The sequence below is a fragment of the Chamaea fasciata genome, unplaced genomic scaffold (assembly GCF_029207755.1).
Source record: "Chamaea fasciata isolate MVZ Bird 193981 ecotype frontalis unplaced genomic scaffold, bChaFas1.0.hap1 SCAF_4, whole genome shotgun sequence".
Classification (NCBI taxonomy): domain Eukaryota; kingdom Metazoa; phylum Chordata; class Aves; order Passeriformes; family Sylviidae; genus Chamaea; species Chamaea fasciata.
Window position 1 is genome coordinate 39,531,013 of NW_027094089.1, and position 24,564 is coordinate 39,555,576.

At 38.0% G+C, this 24,564-nt stretch overlaps 1 protein-coding gene across 1 annotated transcript in view; it reads left to right on the plus strand.

Moving 5' to 3' along the window:
• Positions 1 to 24,564, plus strand: part of LVRN (laeverin) — a 43,493-nt gene that overhangs the window by 10,096 nt on the left and 8,833 nt on the right. The window contains 17 exon segments of the mRNA XM_066182382.1: positions 3,365 to 3,507; positions 4,745 to 4,890; positions 6,836 to 6,956; positions 10,612 to 10,738; positions 11,051 to 11,078; positions 12,129 to 12,242; positions 13,756 to 13,896; positions 14,202 to 14,267; positions 14,400 to 14,465; positions 15,532 to 15,698; positions 17,147 to 17,223; positions 19,082 to 19,221; position 20,531; positions 21,499 to 21,526; positions 21,528 to 21,548; positions 23,244 to 23,397; positions 24,288 to 24,382. Coding sequence (XP_066038479.1) covers positions 3,365 to 3,507; positions 4,745 to 4,890; positions 6,836 to 6,956; positions 10,612 to 10,738; positions 11,051 to 11,078; positions 12,129 to 12,242; positions 13,756 to 13,896; positions 14,202 to 14,267; positions 14,400 to 14,465; positions 15,532 to 15,698; positions 17,147 to 17,223; positions 19,082 to 19,221; position 20,531; positions 21,499 to 21,526; positions 21,528 to 21,548; positions 23,244 to 23,397; positions 24,288 to 24,382 — 1,635 coding nt within the window.

Here is a 24,564-nt window from a genome sequence, read left to right on the forward strand (position 1 = left end):
ACCATTTTAATACTGTTGCAAAGGTTTTTGTCTTTTGATGGCAATATAAGAAACACTGAATTAGATGCTAATTTATTTTGATTCAGGCTGTATAAAATTCAGTGTCTGGAAAAAAAATAGTTGTCATCAGCCTTACTGCAACAGTAGAAAATAAGAAAAAAAGTTTTGAAATTATTCAAATAATGTGTATAATTAAATTTCCATTTGTGAGAGGGTTTATGACTGATGTTCCTTTTCATTCTTAGCTTATCACAAAGCACTAAAGAAATGTGAGAATAAAGTCTGGTTAAAAAGATGACAGTGATGTTTATACAATGGAATAAATCAAAGAAAATCTGCCAAGTGCAGATGTATAGTTTTCTTGCTTGTTCCTGCACACATAACTGATTTATTGAATGATTTTGCATATTTTTATGCTTTAAAAAAGGTTTTCTCTGAATCAAAGGTATGCAATAGTATCTTGTTATTTTTCCTTCACTAAGATTTAGTTCATCACTTTACCAGCCATTTCCTAACCTGATGGGTTCCAAGAACACTGAAGGAATTTTGCATTCTTTTTTTGGAGGAGATATGTTTTGAGTGATGTGTAAGGTCTGTCAAGGTATTAATGATGGGAAAAATGGATTCTAATAGATTACATAGATGAGGAATGACATTAAATCTTTCAGTGCCCTTCAGCTGTTAGTATAAAGCCAGTTACTGTTCTGCAAGGAAACTTCCACCTCCAGCAAACTGTCCTATAAATTTTCTAAAGTGGCTTATACCAGTCTTCAGCAGACACTGGTGTCAATTTCCTGCAGAGGCTTTCTGACCTCTGTACCTGACTGAAACCAGCAGCTGTAATAGACAACGTGACAGCTGTCTATGGTCATGCAGTCCTGTGTTTCTTGCATGCACTAGAAGCCTTTTGTGGTTTCTGCTTGAGGAACTGCTGGAAACTTCTCATTTCAGAAGAGTCTGCACAAGGTAAGCTTTGAGAAGTGAAGTCCCTGAAATGTTTGTTCCATCTGAACGTTCTTTTTTATTGGTCGTATTTCTTGGTCAGCTAATCCCACTGCTCTTGTATTGGGTCAGAAAGGTGTTCAGACAAACAGCTATTTTCAGAAGTCTTAACCTTACTTCTGTGAAAAAAGAATAAGCCTAAGTTCCAACTTCACTGAATATGCAACACAGAAATTTTTTTGTTATCTGTTTGACCATTGATGACTATTTACTGTTGCTTACAATTTGCACTACCCACCTGATCATATCTTACACACAAAAGAAAACGCTGAAAAATAGGAGCACTTGTTATGGATAAAGGATAGCCCATGTCTGCAGTGCTTGCAGGAACAAAGGAAGTGAATAGGGAAGAAGCTCATATTTCCCTAGCTTTAAGTGTCTGAAGGGTTTCCTCTTGAAATGGGTACTCAGTATTCTGCATGTAGCTGTGGTTGTCCATACCATGATCTGGGTAGACAGAAAGATACAGAAACCAGTTTTGCTCTTCTTCTCCAACAATGCTGGATCAGGCATACACAGTGCAGGGGTTTTGTTGTCCATTGTCCTGCACAGAGATCTTCCTGTGCTGCCATGAATGAGCTCATGTATGCTGCTTCAGGGTTAGAGGATCCCACAGGCTGTATACTATGAAGTGCAGGCTTTATACATGTCACTGTTCAATATTTTGAAATCCTTTTGTAATTTTGCTTGGAAGCTGCTCTGCACATATCCTGTGCATAAAATACCTGACTGGATAGGGATGAGCAGGCATTCCAAAATGTAACTGAACACAGTATTTGCATTGATTTTTATTAGTTGCTTCTGCACCAATTACTAGAATGCAGTGCTGATCTGAATCATTACACGCTGTAGGTATGGGTACTGTCCTGATGGCTCCTGGCTTGTTTGGTATGCCTCAGTGCTAAGAATCATTTCTGACCGTGGTATATAAACTGTTGGGGAACACCTCAGCTACAACAGAAAAATTTTTGCCCTGTAGTAGTGAGGTCACAGAAGCAGATTATGCTGTTCTTGTGTGGCCAGCTGCTGGTACTGCTTAGCTGACAGGTATGACACTTTGAGGACCACTGCATGTGTATTTTTCCTAATTCTTGGTACCAGTGCCCTCCTGTGAACAGCTCAGATGTACAGCTTGTTGAGAGTTCTGACACAAGACATTGCTTTATCTTTTGCTTCCAGCAAGTGTGTGTTGCAGGAGAAGAGTCAGAGATCACTCCAACAGTAAATTTAGGTTTTAATATTTAAAAATTAGTAAGTATTAAGTACAAATAGATATTTTAGTATTTAGTAAGTACAGATGGATTATAAGTCAATGCTCTGCACTTAAAAGTTGTGATGGGATACAAAGATTATTGAGTAAGTTTCTTACAAAAATCTTAAATGTTGTGTGCAGGTAAAAAATGTCACCAGCTCATCCATGTCTGGTGCCAGGTAAAGGGTGTTACAACTTCAAGGATAATCTTGAGAGGTGTACCTCCATGAGGGGAGATCACTGCCCTGCAGCCAGGTGCTGTGGAGGAAGAGCACAACAGACTGATAGCTGTAGATATTACAGTATAAAGTGATTGATTTTTAGTCAGTTTTTCTGCTACTAATGCAGTTCCTGCCATTTACCAGTCCAGTCCAGTCTAGTCTCGTCTCCAGTTTTGGTTTGCAACTGAATTCTCACTGACAGCCTCACACAGTAGGATTGGAGCTACTTTAACCTTGATTGGACCTACTTGCTGAGCATCTGAGTGGAGCAAAGCTCACTTGGTTCAAACAGGAGGAGTGCATCTGTCACAGTGTGCCACAGAGATCTGCCCCAAGTCAGGCACGGCTCTTTGGCATAAGGATCCTTGTGAATATTATTCTGGGCTTGCCAGTGCGCTGGGACAGCACTCGTGCTGTATTCCCATGAGTACTTTTCTATGGCACTTGTTAGAGTTGTGCAAGTGCACGCATATGCAGTTAGTTAACGGTTACAAGAATGTTTTATTGAAATGTATGAATAATTAATAGGAGTGCATGCATTAGGAAGAAGAGCAGGTGTAACGAGATGCAGTCATGCAGTCTGCTGTATGCAAAATTTTAATTGACTCTGTTTTAGCAGAATTAGAAATGCTCAAATATTTAATCTGGAAAAGACCTGTGAGGAAAAAAATCAAATGCAATTAAACAAGACTGGTTTTCTCTACAAACATCCAAACTGAACTGGCTGTTGGGCATGCAGATTTAGTCATGACTTTAAATAATAGCCGAATCTTTTCCAAATCTGCTTATCTACATGCTTCACTTGCTGCTTTTTCTAATTTGTTTTCTCTCCATGGATTTTGATAAGCTGTAGCATGCTAGATTAATCTTATTTGCATTTTTAATGGAGTATGCTCATTACCTCCCAAATGGAACCAACGTATGCCAGGAGAGTTTACCCATGTTTTGATGAACCTGCCATGAAGGCCACATTTAATATCAGAATAATTCATGACCCAAGTTATGAGTCTCTTTCCAATATGCCTGCTATTGGTAGGTCAACAACAAGTTGATGTACGTTTTTTTTTTCTCCCCCTACCTTACTTTTAAAAACAGTGCAATTCATCTGAGAAGTTTATGTCATCCAAGAAAGTGTTCTGTTGTCCATTTGCTAATGTCTTCAAAAGGCACAGAAAATCTATGTCTGTGAACTTAAAATTTTGGCCACTATTATTCATAATTAATGTCTCTGATGGTAACCATTTTGTTGAACAATTTTGTCGGTTGTGGTGTTCTCTCCTGTGCCTGCTGGCGGCTGCACAGAGTTTGATTTCTGGTATTTACTGCTTAGTTAGTGTCTGTCTTACTGTGTGACATCATTTTAAAGCAAAATGGCAGCCCCAGGAATGCAAAGCCTGCAGCTGTGACATCAAGGGATTTCTTTAATTCTCAATAGATATTGAGATATTTACAACAAACAAGTTTTTTTTTTTCCAGGCAGAGACATTCTAGCCTCCTGTGTATGTGCAGAATAAGAACAAAAGGACTATAAGGCTCTGGAGAGGCTCCTGTCCCTTGCTGGGATCTCATGTGGGGTGTCTCTGGGGTATAAGATTCCAAACAAATTTTCTAAATTAGTATTCCTAGAGAAATCCATTTGGTCTCTTGCCTCCTTCTTAAAAACTCTTTTTTTTTTTTTTTTTTTTTTTTTTTTCAGTTCAATGCCATGAATCTTTATTTTTCAGCCATAAAAGTAAGTTTTATAACATTTGCATGGAAACTAAGTCAGTTAGGAATTATAATAGGTGGGATTGCTGTGAGAATCAGTGGAAGCATTTTCTACTCCAAAGAATCTCACCTATGTCCTCCTTATTTGGAAGGAAGGTATCTGATTAAGTATTTAATAATTCTTAGGCAGATTTGACCAATATTTTGATTGTAACAGGCTGTATGCTTTAGGTAGCTGGCATGGGATAAATTGTCAGCTTGCCCACTAATTAAAATGGTTGGGATTTGATATCCTCCCAAAACTTCAGTTAAGAAGCCCAAGAGTGGATTTTTGCTGTTTGCATGGAAGGTCATAACTCTGATATGAGTCAGTAGCAACGAGTCTGACTGCTTTCTTTCTACCAGAAACATATGAATTAGTGCAGGAATACACCATATTAAAGAAAGGGAAAAAAAAAAAAAAAAAAAAAAAAAAAAAAAAAAAAAAAAAAGTAGAAGACACAAAATTCCTTGTTTATTATGGAAGACCTTTGGTTTGAATATTTCTTTGACTTTTTTCTAGATGTATCCGAACTGAAAGATGAAAATGGAAGCCTGTGGACAGTTACCACATTTAACACTTCACTGAAAATGTCAACTTACTTGACTGCTTTTGTGATTTGTGATTTCGATTATGTCACCAGAACTGAGCGGGGAAATGAGGTAGATATGAGGCTGCCTAACACATTATAGAAATTTACAACAGAAGTCGGCCCTCTGGTTTGAAGACATCACAGATATTAACTGTGCTAAATACCATTCCCAAACTATCTGCTTATGTTGCAAAACTGCTACATTTGTCCCATAGATATTTCTGCAGAAAGCTTTCCTTTGGAACAATTAGTTTATTGTCTTGTCCTGTTCACACAACTGCACAAGTAGGTATGGCCTGTGTATGTTAAAATCTAGGAGCAGCTACTCTGCAGAAAGTACTGGTTATAATTCACGATGTTCTTACTTTCATAGGTGTCTTAGTTGGAAAACATACCCATTTCCACTGCTGTGACAAACCACTGATGTCAGTGCCTTGTTCCTCAAGGTCCTTTGAGGAGCCACATGCTGACATCAGTAGGAGTAACTCTGTGCTCCAAACATTTTTATACTAGTATATTAACCTCCTATTTCACAGAGTGCACATTTTTTAGCCTCCAGAAGTGACTGGTTTGAATTTGAAATTTCTTCATCTTTGAGTATTCAGTTTTGCTCTTAGACTAAAATGGCCAAGGCTTGTTGAGAGAAGATGTAAACAAATGTACTGCATGGGTAGCAGTTGCTTCACTTTCCTTTTTATGCTTAAAGTCAAAAGGGATAAGATGTATCAAGTTTTTCCAAAATAAATAGTAAGTTCAAGGATTAAGCTGTTAAATGTAGAAGTTACTTTATCTCCTTATTAAATGAGAGCACTTCATAGTTAATTCACTCTCCTCCTGCTGGGGAAAGGTGGGACAATGTAAGTGGACAGTACAGAGATTGTTTAAGAAGCACAGTGCTGGCTCTTTTGAAAAGGGAAGTTTGCATTTGGTATGTCAGACCTGCCATCTCCTGTGTTGAACTTGTTGGATACTTACAGCTATGGCTGTGGTGGCTTTTTCTCAGGCCTAGTTCTTGGACTGACAGGACTCAGCAGAGCAGAGTATTCAAGTGAGCTGTTTTTCAGAGGGATAAGGCGCAACCTGTGTTCTGTGAGATTGAGTGGAGAGGGTATTTGACACCTTGTTTTTGGACAGAGATGCTCAGTTTATGCCTCCAAAGTATTTGTGTGAGCATGGTGGTTGTGCCTGTTTTGATGTTTCTGGTAACCTGAAACACTCAAAGGTCATACTAGGATTAGCATTTTAAGATGCTAGTTGTGTTTATGTTTTGCAAAATGACGTGATTGGGTCTTTCAATCTCTTCTGAAGTGTTGGCTGTAAAGAGGCTCTCTGTTGACTAAATATGGTTTTATTTTTCATTGTGAATTAAATCCTGATTCTTCCCAATTATGCTCTTAGGGTTTGGCTGTGCAGCGTCTTGTGAGATCATACATTGCATTTAGATGCAAGAAATGTGAAAGTTTTGAGCTGCTGGGCACCTGGCAGGGGGTCTCTCGTTCAGAGATACATGATGGAGATATAAACCTTTTCTCAGGCTACTCCATCACTTCTGGGCAAGCAGCTGCCTTTTTTAGTATCAGGACAAAGTTGATGGGCACAGAAGAGGAAAGATTTCTTGCTGCTGTGGTCTTCATTGCTCAGAGGTATGGATGTCATCTGCTCAGATGTCACCTGCTCTCTCCAGCAAAGAGCAGGCCAGTGGTCTAGGAGAAAGCTCAGGAGAAGGGATGTGCATGTTAGGACTGCAAACATTCTCTGAACATCTATTTCTCTCTCTTCAGGCTGGCTAAATGCAAGCTTGCCACCCAGACACACTCACTGGAATACACTGGGTTAAGATGTGTAATTCTAAATACTTTTACAGTGTTTTCCACTTGGATTTTTTTTTTAAACAAGAGCGTCATTGCATGGTCTGGTGTGGACAGACAGCATTTTTCCAACAATGACTCACAGAAGAGAAGTAAAGAAAATGAAATGTGAGGGTTGTTTAAAATAACTCTTCCTTGTTTTATTGCAGGTACGTATTTGCCCAGAAGGAGGCAGTTAAAAATGGGTATGTTGACCATGCTTTAAATATCACAAGCCAAATATTTTTATTTCTGGAAGACATGCTTAATATCAGCTACCCTCTGCCAAAGACAGGTGAGATGACTTATTTTTTGAAATGGATCAGAAATGGCTGCTTGTGGTGTAACGTTCACAGAAGCTATGGGGCTTTTTTTTCCCAAGATTCTCCTTTGACAGCTTACCATTTTCTTGGAATAAATTCCCTAAACTTTAAATCACTGAATTCTACTTTCTGTCTCATGGCTTTTGTTAACCTGTAAGTCAACACTCTTACCTTGCATTCCACTCATTCTTTTAAAGCCTGTTTTCCTAATAAAAGGAGCAGGTGGGACAACAAAGTGGATAGAAAGGAGAAAGGAGTAGTTCAGTCACATAGCTGTCTTTGGGATCATAGACCACAACATGCAAAGACATTGCAGTTCCTATGTGCTCCTAGTCAATCCATGCTGCCTGTAGGTAGTCTGTGTCCCTGCCAAGCATTCCTTGCTTTCTTCACTATCTTCCTCTCTTGCCTTCAATGTATGTTCCTGCACATTCCTTCCCAGAAAAACAGGGAGGATTGCCCTGCAGGAAAACTTGTTTCTACTTCAAATGGACATTAGGTAAGTTGGTTCAGCCAAACTTCAGTCAAGAAAAATGATGACACTATGCAGTTTCACTGTACGATTCATTTGCTACTTGTACTTGGATTCCCAAGCGTTTAAGCATTAATATTATGGAAAAATGGGTAGAATATTGAGAAGACAGAAAGCAGTTCTTATCTGAAATTAATTTTGGACCTTCCAATGATATTAGTGGATTGCAGGACTGGGGGAAAGGAATTTCCCTCTTTTTTTGACTGGATAGTTTGTTGATTTGTCCAATCTGTATTTTGGCACTTGAAAGAAATAAATGTTAATCTGTGTAAATTTATTGTCTCCCAGTATATTTCTAATAACTGGCAGATTTACTCACTACACTTCTTTTGGAAAATGCAATACATGCATTCTTCACTCTTTAAATTAATAAACTGTTCATAATCTTGTAACCTACTCAAGGGCTGTAAATTATTCTGTTTCGTGCTTGTGTTCTTCTGTTTAGCAGCAATGTTGACACATTCATTCATTAACATAAAACAATTACACAGCAGAAGTAGAGAAACGGTGTTCCTCTACTGTTAGGTAGGGTTTCATTTTCAGAGAGGGCTGTAATACCATTACGATCCTCAATGCAATGCCATGCAATATCCACTGGATTTCCCAGGGTCTTTCTTTGAAGTCTCACTTAAAAAAATAGTAAAATCGTAAAAATAGGAAAAATAGACCCACCAAGACTGCCTCCTTGCAAATGCAAGAGATTTCTGTTGCAAACTCAAAATGTAAAATTAAGAATAAACACATTTAAACCTAGGGATCTTTAAGGTTTTGTTGGGAGTTAGGTTTGTTCCTTCTTTCTCTAAAGAATTTTTTCCACCTAAGTTACCAAGGACACCAAGTGTTGGATACTTGAGAGTACTTAACCGAAACAAAGAGGTGGACAAAGTTGGAAGGGGGAGATCACGCAGGTAAAAGACATAGCTTGAGGCAGCTGCGGGCTGTTCTTTTTCCGGTGTTCGGGAGAGAGAGAACGGCTGGTGCTGGCTGGAAGAGTTTTCACTGTGGCCAAAGGGATCCAGTCCTGGGAAATCTACTATCACTGGTTTGGCCTGAATCCTGAGTTTTCTCTTTCACCCGCGGGAGCTGGGCCGGCCCTGCCTCGGCTTCGGCTTCTTCGGAGCTGCTCCTCTTGCTGCAGTGTGACCCTGCACCCCCTGCGCTGCCGGGACATCCTGCCCCTGCCTGCCGGGACACCCTGCCATCCCAGCTACCAGCCCGGGACTTTTCCACTGTTTCAGCTTGGTGCTCTGAGGATCCTGCAGGGACACCGAAACCAAACTGCCCTGGGTTTTGTGAAACAAAGCCCTCAAAGTTCTTGGTACTGTTTTCGTTTGTTATTAATACTGTAGTTGTTTGGTGAGGTTTTTTGTGTTTGTTTGCTTTGTAATACATACTAGTAAAGAACTGCTATTCCTATTTCCCAAATATTTGCCTAAGAGCCTCTGATTGTAAATTTATAATTGAAAAAAAAAAAAAAAAAAAAAAAAAAAAAAAAAAAAAAAAGAGGTGTGGGGCGGTTTACACTCTCCATTCCAAAGGAAACTGCAGTTGTTTTTTTATTACCTAGTGTAATAGATACATAGTATTAAATTCATAGATTAAAATTGTGTGTATTAAAACTTTACAGTGGAAAGTAAAACCCCCTGAATTCCTGGAAACAGTTCCAGGGCATCTCTTTGCATACCACAGTCTTTTCACAGTCCAAAGGTGTTACCTCGACATCTGCCAGAGAGATAACCAGGAAACGACCCATTAATCACGGGTTGACCACATCTTCACAGTTCATCAAGAGATCAGATACCAATCTGGGCGGAGGGCGGCAGAAGCTTCCCGACAGAAGATTCAGAGACTTTTTGTTCAGACATCTTTTTAATTTCTCAGGAAACTCTTTCAGATATTCCTTGTGGGATACCGGACATTTCAATGATTGTGTTATGTACCTCATGTCATATTCTTCGTTTTTTTTTGTTACTGTCTTGTTTATGCCTCAGGGTAGAAAAATGGTATAAAACACCTACCCTGAGACCCTGAATGTGTGGGCAGTACTCCAGAGAAGCACCCTTTGCTGCTCCCGGATTGTCCACCCAGCATTCGATCGATGTTGTCCTGATTTATCGTGGCGTTTTCTGAAATTGCTTTTCAAATTTGTTAAATAAATCTTTGATTTTGGAAATTGGCTCTGATCATTTATAACACCTAGCAAATACCTGTCTTCCCAAATCAAGACAGGTTTTGTCTACACCTGATTTTAATGCAATTGTAAGTGAGGTCTCTTGGACCAAGGCTGGATAAGAGCTGTCTCACCGAAAGTGGAATTCCTTCGCTGTAAGATGGAGGCAATAATCCCAGCTGAGATGTGGCCTACCTGTGATGGGATTCAGCACCATGCTTGCATTAATTGTCTTGCTTTTGGACTGCAGCTTTCTTTTGGTCAGCTGCATCTAAACGTTCCATATACCTTTTCCAAATTTTGATCTTTGCTGCTGAGTTTAAAAAGTATATCTTTCCTTGAGACCCTAATATTTTGTCTGGCTCTCATATTTGAACTGGAAAACTAATGTCTGTGCATAAGGCAGAAGGGGCAGTACAGAGGTGACAATCTTACTATGTAAATAAAGAGATGATATTTCTAAGGCACCTTTAAAACAAAGGTGGAAAAGATACCTCTGCTCACCCATCTGAAAGAGCAAGATTTCTTTTTTTATCAGTTGCTAGGCAGAAAGAAAAGGTAATTGTTATCTTACCCAAACACAGGAGAAACTCACAGAGAAAGATTTCTGACGGCGAGCAGTGAATATATTCTCTTCTAACCTCCATTTTCATTCAGAACATTTGTATGTAGAAGATACAATACAGATGTGGGCTTTGTGGGAATTAATTATGTGGCTTCCTGAAAGAACAGCATCACAGGTGAAAAGCATTACAAGAAGTGATCATTTGCAAGTGTTGCTGTAATACCATAAAGATGCACAACAATGTAGTATCCTTCAGTGGGGTACTTAGCCAGTGTGAGCATTAAAATCATGTGAGCATTTTATTTGTGAAAATGTTTATGATAACATTTTGTGTGTGTGTGTCTGTTTGAATCAATTTACATCTGGTTGCACTGCCTGATTTTGGAGCAGGTGGTATGGAAAACTGGGGGCTAATGATTTTCCAAGACGCATCATTGATGAACTTCCTAAGTAACAAATTCACAAGAAGGAAGGCAATGATTGCCTTGTGTCACATGAACGTGGACACCAGTTATGTGGTAAAAAATTCTGTACAGATATTTGCCTATGACATTGTTTCCTCTCGGTTGGTGGTGGTGCAGTTACTGATTGGTAGAAGCAAAATAATCACATAACAGTATGGGGTGTGAGCACTAGAGCATTTGAAGCCTATTTGATCATATGTTCTGCTGATGAAGCAGTGTTAAAAGTAGGTTCTATCGTCTGACAGACTGCATGCTGATTGTAAAGGACTCATTGATACAAAACTGTTAATGGGACACTTGGATTTTTTTTACAGACTACTTGAGTGCCATGACAGAATATACTCTAGGGATGTAGGAATGACAGTACTCTCTATACAATAAACTTTGTTAGGACGCTCATACTGAGTGCATCAATATAATACACTTTTGTAGTGGCAGTGCATGTACACACTGCAAAAGGTATTTGTTTTTCTGTAAGACATAGCCCATAGTACAACAGAACAAAATTAACATAAACATGCTATGAACTGCATCTTTGCCCAGCTTTCATAGACATTTCCAAATGCTTTCTTACTTGATTTGGAATGATAATTCAGTTGCACTTCCTTATTGACAATGTTTAATTTCCTATTATTTGCCAGAGCAACAACTATTTGCACATAGTTAATAAAATGAGCAAAAAGAAGCTTAACTTGACTAGTAGACATTTATGCCTTTCTGACCAGGTCTGCAACTTCACAGACCTTCCAATAAGCAGAGTGTTTTTACTGCAGGCCAATGAAATAAATGTCAGTGCTTAACTAAAATCTATTTTACAATAAACTTGTAGTTCTCTTTTATAAGAATTAGCAAATAAAATGTAAATCCAGAAATGATCAGGTTTTTTTATTAAATATTAAATGCTAGATATGCTTATACAGCAGCTGTTTTGGAAGTTTTGTTCTTGTCATGAGAGGGATTTGCTGGTTTTGGAAAGAGTTATTTCCCCAGTTTTGTGTATCATTCCTCTGACAATTTCACTGTTTTAAGAGCATGGAAAGATGATTTTGTACTTTTTGATAAATGCCCAAATTTTAATCACAGCCTGATATGATATTTTAGAAATTAAATTTATATTTATAAGAGTTTAAAATTAAATATTCTGTAAGAATGACGTAATGCACCGAGATTGTCACTCATGTTATGAAATTGTAGATGAAACAATTTAAAAATAACTGCCCTGAACCTCTGACTTTTTCTAAAGTACATATTTTTCTACTGAATTTTCACTATCTGAAGGAACATTCAGCATTTTGTTCAATTTACATGTAGACATTAAATAAAGTTACTTCAGCCTATGTGTGTTTAACCTGCAAAAAATCATGAAAACAGCACTCCAAGAGGATTTTGAGATAGTTTTTCTTTCAGTTTAAGTGGTTTGGAAATCTGGTTACAATGAACTGGTGGAATGATCTCTGGCTTAATGAGGGCCTGGCATCTTACTTTGAGTACCTGTGAGCTACCTTTGTTGAACCCAAGCTTTCATCGGTAAGTGAAACAAACACTTACTAGCAAAGTTCCATCATGTACAAAGGAAAGGAAGGTGCAGGAGATGAGAATTAATTAAACAGTGCTATTATAAACTTCACTTCTGGGAGAAAGACCAGTAGGTCTTGATTTTTTCCTTGTGGATCTCCATCTGTGGATGCACCGTGATCATATTCTGCTCTCCACAGCTGGTGCAGAGGACAGGTGGACAGCTGGCATTCTGCAGTGGCAAGGAGTGGGTGTTTTGCCCTAGATCTGTCATGTAGCAAACCCTAATTTCTCTCCTGGGTCCTGTTGTAGCTGATGGTTTTCCTCCTCACCTACCAAGCTCTTTTCTAATTATCCTAGTCCTCAGGTATCTTTACCAGGCAGAGATTAGGCTGGGTCATTCTGAGTCTGCGTACCACACTGGGTCTCTGGATATCTGGTTGTAGATAAGACAAATATAATGCACATAGTTAATCCAACAGCAGGGTAAAATTCCTTCCTATTCTGCCCAAATGGCAATAAGCATAAATCCCATAGCATATTATCAGACTCCATCCATTGTTGAACTCAGAGACAGATGGGAAGGGCTCCTAATTGCAGCCATGAGATGAGGTGCCCTTGCCTGTGCAATCTTAAATGTCTGCACATGGTGCCTTCAGCTTCTGAAGAAAGGAAGGGCCTTAAGTCTGGGCAGTTACTCCAGGGTGCTTTTTATTTGTCTAGGTTTGAACACCGTTTGTCAATTTCCTTTTCACATTCACTAAAGCTCACCTGGTGTTCAGAGAACCTCCTGTGTTTCAGTGTGTGCCCATTGCCTCTGATCCTGTTACTGGCCACCACTGGGAAAGCCTGGCTCTGTCCTCTCCTCAGCTTTCCTTCAAGTATAGACACTGATGAGATCCTTCTGAACCCTCTCTTCCCCAGGCTGAGCAGTTCCAGCTCTCTTAGCCTATTCTTACATGAGAGGTGCTGCAGTCCCTTATCTGAGCTGTTGACCATGGCGGGTGGTGTTTACTCAAGAGACATTTTCTGAGGAACCATTTTCCTTCCATATTTCTCACAAGGTGACAGCAGCAATGCCACATAGCTAAACCCTGGTACCTTCAGTAGCTTAGGTTTTAGGTTATTGCTCAGGATTGCAGCAGAAGAAACGGGAAATTTAGGAGAAAAGTGCTGTCATATTCATGACAGAAGTAAATGAAATACAGACTTCAAGTTTTGAGTACTTATTCATTTGCTGTTTAATATAGTTGATTTATTTTTGCCTGAGGATTACACTGTAACTGACTGTCAGGCCCAAGCCCACAGTACTTTGAAGATGTTATATTTTCACTGGTCACTGATGTTACATGTAGAAAATGTTAGGATCAGGTATATGGTTCCTTTACTTAATGAGAAAGTTAGGGAGTGGGGGAGTTCACTTATAGACAAATGATTCATAGTAGTGCTAATTCCATACTCTTCATTCTCTCCAGAAAGTTAATGTCTTCTGTTCAGCTCACTTAGATTTGTCTTCTTCTTGCAGGATAAAATCCTTTATGCTCATGTTGTACAACCTATCTTAAGGGAAGACAGTGAAATAGCTCGATCACTGTCAGAGAGTGAAGACAATATCAAAGCATCATTTTCTTTAATGTTTGTGTTTGACAACATCACATACAGCAAGGTAAAAAATGGAAAATTCTTCCCATTTCTCACAGATTCTAAGCTAATGGTACAAGGTAGGTTTTGGAGGAACTGTTGAACAAAACTGTTTTGTTATTCCAAACGTGATTCTGCTGCATACACAAATTTATTGGGTGTTGCAAATTGACTTGACTATGAAGGAAATGGTGAAAACATTTTTAACCTCTGTGAAATATGAAGTGCAGGTAGAGATCAACTAGCATCTCTGGAATTTTTTAAAAAATATTGCAACAGTAATTGCAATAATAATTAATTTTTTCTTATACTTTTTTTTTTTTACTCCAGGGGGCTTCTATAACCTGCATGCTTTCTGGTTTCCTGACTGAAAAGTTGTTTATCAGAGCACTTACTGTAAGTTTGAAAAACAACCCCTTTCATCTTGATTAATACATTTGAAAATGTCAGTTGTACAAATGGCTTGCCTTGCTAATGGTTTTCATTGAACCTCCATGAATTGTGATGCTTCTCTTTGTTTCCTCACAGTCCTATCTGAAAAAATTTTCCTTCTCAAATGCTAATCAAGATGATCTCTGGACCCACATCCAGATAGTACTCATTTTATGTCTCTAGTATTCTTTCTCTGGTGTTTGGCACGGTCCAAATTTAAGCCATAAACTATTTCTAGAAGACTGCATTGGGATGTGGCTGTCTGTAGTGCAGTGTTTCTCCTGCATAAAATTTGCTTTGCTGGTTCTTTCAGCTAATGTCTTCTCAAGTGTTTATTTGGCTGCTTTGCTGCACCTGAGATCAGTGGGACTGAGTACAAGCAGTAAAGAAATGAGATAGGAAATCAGGACCAGGCAAAGTTTTGGGTTTCATGGTAATTACATAAGCATACATGAAATTGCATAGCCTGTTGTTCTGGAGCTTGGGTCTGCTAGACCAGATTGTGTGTTGGCTTGGGCTTCATGATCAAAGATGCTGGTGTGTCACAGATCTGACGAAGTCTTTACCCAGGGCAGTAGCTCAGACATTTCACCCTTAAATGGTTTTGGCAGAGATCTGGCTAAGAAAACAGAAGATAATATTAAGTTATTTATTTAAAAATCCACCTTCCTGGTCCTCTAAAGAAGGCTTCTGTTGTGTTGCAGACTCTGTCTAAAGAATGGGAGTGGTAGCATTTCGGATATGCAAGGTTGTCACATGTTTTAAGCCAGTGAAGACTGTACCAATTCACACTAATTGGGACTCCACCTTAATGTCTTTTTCAAATTGTCTTCACTAATTAAGTTTGTTTATTATGTCACTTAAAAAATTTGTGTTCTATCAGTTTTATCTGAATGAAATGAAATAATCAAGTCTGTCGTAGTCATAGAGAAGTGTAAATATACTAACACTAAAAAGGGAAAGGTTAGCAGCAGGTTGTAGAATGAAAAATGTCATCTCAGTATTTCATAACTCCTGAGAAAGGCTTATGCTTGTATTATGTCTTTATTAGAATGTCAAAAAGGTACCTTGGACATTTTTACATTGATTTTTTTCATGAGTCAAAGGCCAGCAAGTTGCTAAGCATTATTTTCTGTACTATGTTAAAAACACTCCCAGAGATTCACTGAAGCAGTATCAGTGAGTACCTGTTCATCATAAGCATTTCTAATTTCTCCTTCTCTTTCAGATTGTAGATGCACAGGATGAAGTTCAGTTGCCAGCACCTGGAAAGCAAATAATGGATTCCTGGACATGCCAAAATGGATTTCCAGTTTTAACATTAAATCTAACTGTTGGAACAATCAGTCAGGAACAATGTTTTAATAAAAACAATAGAATGATTGATTCTTACAAGTATGTTTAGCTTGTGTTTTTATTGTATATTTATATGCTGTTTTTTACCGGAAATGCTTCAGTTACAACATTATGTTTTGACCATCTGATTTTTTAACTTTTGTTTTTTTTTTCTTGTGATGAGCAGTCAAGTAAAATCTGTTCGAGATTTTGCTGGAGTTTGCAGTAGTTCTGCAAATTCTGCTTGTTTTGCCGAAAAATTTCTTTCCTCTGGAATAGTGACTTTTCCAGCCACGTAATAATAAAGACAGATATAGGTGATGAGTGTGTTGCAGGGAGGACTTTTGCTTGGAATTTTCTTTTTTCCTCATCCCGCAGGTCTACAGACTGGGGACCTGGATGAACCATGCTTAGCTTCTTTCCAGTGCACGTATTCCCAGTCTCTTCTGCCTGACAAAGATAAAAGGGTTGCATTTAAATACTTAAATAAATGACTCCTTTCTCAGAAAGTGCTGATACCTGACCAACAGTTTTAACTTCTTGTCAGTGAGCATTGCTAAGTGCCTGGGGCTTTTGTAAACTTATATAGACGTCTGAAAATGATGATAGAAGTATCTGCCTTTTGTCACCCACTTTGGAAACTCCTGGCTAGGGTCTGAACATTTATGAAGGAGCAGTTGATATGAGTTTTGGGGTTCATGGATGGAGCCCATGAGATGAGTTTTCATGTGAGGAAAAGGTGTAAAGGAGAGCAAAATCCAAAGCAGTTTTTTCTTGGAAATTATTGCTGGTAATACAGACAGACAAGAGGAATTTTGGCAAGACCCATGGGGTTTCCTTTGCTCTCAATCTCCAGGAACTGCAAAGGATTAATCCCTTCAATATTCTTTGTTAGCTCAGATAAAGAATTCCAAGTCACAAGTGTGAACTCAGTCCTTTACAGTTAGCAAGCACAAATTACCATGTGAAAGTAAAAAAAGCTCAGGACCCTTGTTACAGAATTCTTCAGGTGTTTGAAGTTTTCATCTCTTTTACCAGAAAGGAGTTTTTCATTCCCTCGGAAAAGAAATTACAGCTGTTGGAATGACAGTTGTATTACTTTCCTGGGACCTTTTTTGGTAGATGTGGTTCTAAAAAGTAGCTTTAAGGTCTCCAGAAATAGGGTGAAGTGTAATAAGAGAGGAGAATAAAATTACTGCCTGGAGAAGGAAAGACAGAACAGAAAGAAAATGGCATTGAAATACATAACACTGAACAATATTCTTGATATGAGTGTATAAAGTGTATAGAGTGGATGAGTGTATAAAGCCATGCTAAAACTCTGTTTTGGAGAAGGTAAATGCTGATCCAGCAGAAGTACCATTGTCTGATGAAGTTCCATGCATCAGAGAGGACAGAAGGTAAATGGATATTCTTGTAAGATGGAACTAATCTGCCCTGTAGTTTAGCATCAGCTAAGAAGGATTTTAAAATATAAGAATTTTAATAATATCCTTTTATTTGTTAAGTAACATCTGGATTATTCCTATTTCTTGGATGAGAAATGGATCATCACAACCCTTAACCTGGCTAGATAAAAGCAGCAGTAAGTGATGTAATTTTTTGCACATTCTAAAACCAGACTGATGAGAACATTTCAAAGGCTTTTAAAAAGAGAGGAAATATTTGCATTGAATAGGGAGATAAAACTTTAATACATAAATATCTCTTGTTTATCCATTGTAATGACTCTGTGTTACAATAGTGGTGGATTTTCAATTAGATCTATATAATGTTCTTTTCTATGTTGCATCAAACTTCAGTGTAAGCTTGAGTTTTTAATAATATGGCACAACACATACCGTCAGTAGAGATTTCCACAGAAATTTTTATTTTATAATTTATAACAAATCCAAAGTTTAGGTCCTCATGCTCCTGTAAAATTCTTCCCCTGACAAATCTCATTGATGTTAATGGCAGATTTTGAGTATAGACAGGATCTCAGCTGTGAAATATCAGAAAATTATTAGCTCAAGTAGTAGATAGAAGACTGAAAAAATTAACACTGGCTGTGGGAAGTGACCCAAATAATGTTACACATTAATATCTGTAACAACAGAAAATTAATGTTTTCAACAGCATTTAATTTGTTTATTCAAATTAAATTTTAAAAAGAAATTATCATAAGAATAGGATTTTTAAAGTTTTAAAGTCTTATAGTAGAAAGTTATTTTATGGGCATCTCCAGCCAAGTAAAAAAAAAATCTTTCTCAGCTCAGTGCTTTCCAATTGCTTTTTTTGCCTTTTTTGTTTGTTTGGTTTGGTTTTTGTGGTTTGTTTGTTTGTTTGTTTGTTTGTTTGTTTTGTTTTGAGAAAGAATTGTAGAATGAATAGAATAGTGTAAATCATTTTGCTTTGGCAAGTCTGCCATGCATCAGGTTTTAGACGAGTCAAAAGAAGATGCAGAGACTAATGCAGTGGAATGCTTAAGAGCATAACTTCAATATGGTGTGCATATTGTAGCTCTCCACCCTCTGATTGCAGTGGTTAGAAGTTACTTCTCTTTTTCAGGCAGCAAGATAGCTTGAGTGATAATTAATCTGACTCTACACAGACAGGCAAAAAATAAAAAATGCATGTATATTCCTCCAAATACAGGATGAATCTTGTAGTACTTGTTCTGTCCAAATGCTGTAGTCTGAGTCCACTGTTTAGGGTAAATCACTGATGGCTGTAGACTGCTCACCAGTATTGACTTACTGTCTTAACAGAGTTTGCCTTCCCAAATTAGGACATGTAAACAGAATACTTCTGATGAGGCAACTTAGAGCCTTCAAGGCTGCACTGGCTCCTTTAACCCACAGTAGGCTGTCAGGAGCAGTCAGTCAGGGAAGAACATGTTAATAGGTGAGATGGACTGCAGGAGGAAGCTGTTAGTGAGTGATGTAACTCAAAAGGACTACGGGACTATCTTTTTTAAAATAAGCTTTTTCGATTACTTGTCTCTTGGTTAAATTTAAGTGTTGTATTTTTTTTTTTTCTTGATCTGCATTTATCTGAATATTGGCAGTTAAACAGTTCTTCTGTGAGGTCCTGTGTTTTGGAGCTGGAAGCAGCTGTGGGTCCATGTCCTACAGCAGGAATGGGAGGATATTGCTTCTCATTCTGAGAGTTTATTCTTGGGTAAACTTTCTGAACTCTCACAGCTGCCTTTGAGCTGAAGGGCTGGAACAAAGTGGGTCTTCAGCCTAACCCTTAGAATCTCACAGTGCTCGGTACCTGAGGAATCCTTGGCTTGTTGTGCAGAGCAGAGATCTCAAATCCACTGAGCTTTTTGGGGATTCTTTTTGAGTCCAGCCTCAAACTTGTGTCTCATCTCAGAGGAGCACCAAATCCATTGTTTGTAAATGCAAAAGAAGCAGTACATGGAAAACAAAATTATACATTCTAATGCCACTTTACAGAAACCTTTCCTGAAATGCAAATATCAGAGTCAGAATATGACTGGATCTTGCTAAATGTAAATTTAAGTGGATACTACAGAGTGAACTATGACCAAATCAACTTAAAGAGATTAGCACGCTGGTTTGAAAATGATCCAAAGGTAAGATCATGTTTCTTTTCTCAAGCTTATGAGCAGATTCTTTCCGTGTATTTTTTCATGCAGTTTTTACCTGGAATCACATTGATGAAAACCTGGAATAATGACAAACTCACCACTGCCACACGAAAGTCACTGGCTTTTTGTAGTGGAAGATGACAGGCCTGAACAATTTCACATAAGCACAAGAAACAATTTTACATGACATTTTGTCTTCAAATTTGTATTAATAGCTTGTGGTTCTTCTGCTCTCTTTAAATCTGGCTCAAGGAGGTTTCAGTATGAATGTGGGACTGAGCTTTAGCTGGTATAAAGTAACCATGTAGAAGTAAAATTGTGAGAAATTTTTTTTATTTTCAAGTTCTGTCAAACCATGCTGCTTCTGCTTGTGGAATTAAAACAAAACAAAACAAAACAAAACCCAAAACAAACAAACGAAAAACCCCAAACAAACAAAACCAAAAACACCAGAAAAACGGACTTTTTTTTTTTTGTGGGCTTTTTGGTTGGTCGATTGGTTTGTTGGTTGGGGTTTTGTGGATTTTTTTTGGTTTGGATTTTTTGTTGTTGTTGTTTGTTTTGGATTTTTGTGGATGATTTTCCTTGAAGTTCCAATCAATTCTATTTGAGCTCTTTCAGTCCTCTCTAGACAGTGAGTTAGAGTAGATTTCATCCGACCTTTGACTTGCCATAGCCTGAACTGAAGGTGAAAGTGGTACAGAACAAAAGTGACTGTATATGGGGTTGCACGGTTTCAGTATTGCCTAATCCTACAGTGAGCCAGAGGCTTCAGTAGTAGTGTCAACTCATTGGTTTTGGTAACAAAGGTGAGGAACTTTAACCTTTCAACCTAATAGTAATCAGTGCAATCTTCCACTACAGAGTCTGGACACAAGACTGATCAGGGCATGTTAAACCTTCCTACAGCACAGTGGCTTCATTTCTTCTAGGCTTCTTTCTTTCGTGGTGAATCTACATTATCAGGACATTGGCTGTGTGCTGACTTGAGGCCATTTTTTTTGGCACCATACAGCGTTGCAAAAATGTAACTATGGACGAGACAGGAGGTGCAGGAATAGTCTATTAACTATAGGTTTTGTCACATTCAAGCAAGACAGGTTCAAGAGTAGCATGGGCTATTAAAGACAACAAAGTAGTGATCTTGTATTAATAGTGACAAGTGCATTAACTGCAGAACAGCTATTGATAGTTTTAACAATAGGACTGCAATCACAAGCCTAATTTCTCGAGTTAAAACATTCAGGATGGCCAAGGACGTAAGCCTTACCATAAGGCAATCCCTTCTGGGAAGGGTGAGGAGGACAGACACATCGATCTGTGCCTACAATTTTGTGTCAAATTCTCACAATCCCCAGTCGTGAACAAAATCAGGGTGCATTCTATGCCTTATTAACTAACTGCAATAGTGCAAAGTGCAGTGGGTGGCACTGTGGTCAAACCATCCGTACTTTGTGGTAATGCTTCCTGGTAGGAAGTGCTCTTGGCAGCAGTTGTGCAAAACCATCTGTTCCTTGTGGTCACACTGTATACAATATTTCTTGGCATCAAGAGGTGGAACAAGAATATGCGGCTTCCACCCTGCTTCACATTCCTCGCTGGTGGGTGTCAGCCCAAGCCACCTGACCTCTGTCTGCTTTCAGCCTCGTGTGCTGAGCTTTGCATTTCTGCCCTGCTTTACACTTCCAGCGGCCAGAGGAAATGTTTGCTCAAGCAGTGACCAAACTGCAGGGACGTGGAACAGGGAGGAGACAAGGAGGACAGCTCTCCTGCCACAGGAGCCTGAGCTATAGGCAGAGGCACACCCACGGCTGTGCCTCAGTCATTTATTTCATGGTTGTGCTAGACACTCTGCTCTGCACTGAGTACAGATTCTGCATTTAAACCTCAAAAGGAAAAACTGTACCAAAATTGTGTAACTAGGATATTTTTACGAAATGTGGCATTTCCATGTTTTAATTTTAATTACAATATCCGAGTAAGAGGGGTTTTGAAATTCTCTGGTTAATGTACCACAGTTATGTGTTTATGTACAACATAACATATAATTATATTATGTAGCTCTGTGAACAGGTATATAAAAACATCTCTTAAAGCACATAAATCATTTCAGTTTAAAATTCAGGATCCATTTTTCAATCTTTTGTAGGCTGTTTTTATTTCAAAAACCTGTTAGGGATCCTTCTGAAACATGGTAAGCTTTTTGTAAACTCTCAATGACACGTTGAAATTGACTAACACTACACGAATGCTTTCTGCTAGCTACTCCCGCTGTCAGCAGGTTCCAGCTGTGATGTTTTTGCACTGACAGAGTAAGTATGTTTCCAAAATGTTACAGAAATTGATTAAACATTACGATTGCACTGAAGATTTCTACTTCTGCTTCCTTCATTCCTACCCATGTGTGCCTCCTAAGAATTACTGCTTTGACAAAATGGTGGGGGAATTATTTAATCCCTTCTTTTGCCAGTACTTCAAAATTTCTTTTGTTCCAGCTCCAAGGAACTTATTTTAAATAGTGGCCATGAGTTCTTCAGGGATTAACCTGTATTTGTTTTAATGGAAAAAATATTCCAAATGAAGATTCTGAATCTTCCTTCATTTATTCTGGGCTATCTCAGCTGTGCTGTGCTGCGCTGCATCACTCAAAACCTCTTTAATTTCTCTTGCTGAGTCATGACTTGCTTGTTCAGGTCCATGGTGCGAAAGAGGTCAGCAGTGGTGTACAGAGCTGAGAAGCATTAAGTGTATCTGTACCTCACATGTACCAGAGGTAACAAAAGCATCAGATACCTATGATGAGGGTGTCCCTATGATGAGGGACCTCAGGGACGAGGTGGCCAAAGAACAGTGCCCTGCTTCAGGGCCTCTGGAAGTACCTCTGAGAGGAGGAAGTAAAAATTCCTATTCCTTCTCCCATAAAAATGTCCTTTTTTCATAAGAGAGCTCAAAACTAGTAGCTAACAAGGAATGTAACTGTGAAGTACAGAACTGTGCTACTACGTAAGTACAATTTTTTTTTTTCTGGAGGAGAAGGGCTTGAATTGGAATTTTGTTATGGAAAAATTAATTCCATGCTTGTTCCACACCGAGGGACAGAAATGCCATGCTGAAGTAGTAAATGTCACAAATAGTGTGCATGTGAATTAAATGTTTTGGTTTTTACAGTATTACACAAAAGAACATGTAATGAAAGTAAGTATTTTCATAATAAAAATAAAGTTGTATCATAACTAAAACAGTGCTTTTCTGCTTAATTTTTTTTCCAATGGGAAAGACACATCCTGTTAATGTGTTTGTACTATACCCTGCAGACACAAGCAGATACTGTGTGCATGCTGCTGTGCTTACTGCCATGATTGGCTATTGCTTGATAGTGGCGCAATGCTTCTTAATAGATATTTTGAGAGTTCAGCTCCTAAAATCACCGGTTGTTTATGTTTCTTGTATTTTTTCAGTGCCTTTTCTAGGTTACTTTCCGAAGTCGCAGAAGAACCCTGAAATAATGAAAGGAGTCAGCAGAGCAAACGCAGCTCCGATCAATATGATTACTGCTACGTTTCTCCTTTATTCTGTGTAAGATGGCAGGTTTTATACACTCTATATTGTTTGCACTTACAGCTACATTCTCATTGGTACATGGCACAGGGAAGAATGCAAACACGTATTGTTTAATAAACTGTTTAAGGTAGCTATTATGTCCACACCAGTTACTATAATTGTTAACTACTATGAAACCCTTTGACCCCTGCAACACCTTAAATGAAAATTTCTAAATGCGACACACACTTGGCACTAATTTCTATCTGCGCCACAACCTAGACAGGCCTCAGGATGAGGCCCAGTCTGGATGATTCAATTATAGTCCATATCTGCTACAACTTTCCACACAGAATCCAGATATTTTATTACCTGTTTAATAAACTGATATATGTGGTAGATAATTAATGTGAATAAGTATGCTAAAATGTATGGGTGCTTTTTTGTTTTGTTTTGTTTTTACATAGCTTTGGATATGTTCCAATTGAAACAGCACTTGAAGTAACAAAACACCTTGCCAGAGAAGATGAACTCTTTGTATGGAATGTGGTATTGTTAAACCTAATACCTGATAATTTGGAAAGGACACTGAAGAACCATGAAGTATGTCCACTTTTAAAGGTATGACCATTTTCTTAGTTATCAAAGATGTTAGACCATGGAAATACATTGACCTAAAATTAGAGCTTCCTAAATTCTCAAGGATGTAGTGGTGACTGAGTCAGAGTGCTTGTGATTCCTTTTGCATGTCTTGATTATCAAGTTTGGTTTTTTTAAATAGGAGGATGTACTTAATTATACATATTAGTCAGTGATACGTCTCATTGAATCTTGAGTTGATTCATATTGAAAAGCAGAAATATGGTCACATTCTTTTTACATTAAGCTTCATTCTTGGTTTTTTGAAACTGTGAATCTGGAAAATAGAACTATCAGTGAGTAGTAAGTGAAAAGACCAACACTGCTATGTATAAAAGGCATATAGTATATTTGTGCTCTGTGCTTCATGCTGCTTTGCATTCACCTTCATGGAATGAAAGAAGGAATTGTGTTTAGATTCTAAATTAAATTTTTCTCTCCCATATCTGACTTGCTTGAGATACTACTGTCACATTTATTTCCTTGACTTCTATTTGAAGATTTCACTTGTATGAAATCTTTACAATCCCACAGTAATAGTTCTCTTAAGTTGTAAAAATTAAAGCTATGTTAAAATAAGTGAGAAGAAAAAAGTATTTCCAATTGAGAAGGGTTTTTTCCTATTTTTCTGTGAATTTGTTTTCTTTCATAACAAGTTCAAAGGTCCTAGTGATGTGAAATGTTAATGTGCCTTTTTGAATTGAAGTACAGATATACTGCATTTTAGACCTAGTTTATATTTTATTTAATGTCCTGTGTTTTCAAGACATTAATAGTGGTAAAATTTTAGGATAAATCTTAATAAAAAATCTTAAGGAAAATAAAAACTTGTATGAAATGAAAGAATTTTTTTCTTTCCCTTCTTTTAAAAGAAATACCTTTTAAAGAGAATGTTGCCAATATACCATTATTATGCATGTTTTATTTGGGAAAATGTTGATGCTTTGGAAGATGACTATTTTGCCCAGTAAGAATTCTGCTTTTCTTAAGAGTTTTTTCTGCTGTGATTGGATCTGATACTTCGCAGTTTCTTTATGTAAATTTAAATACAAGATACAGGAATACTTCTCTAACTAATGTGAATGTAACTGAACTGTTATTTTACTGTCCTGTAAGTGTGTATTCTTTATGGTCACATCTCCAGTGAAA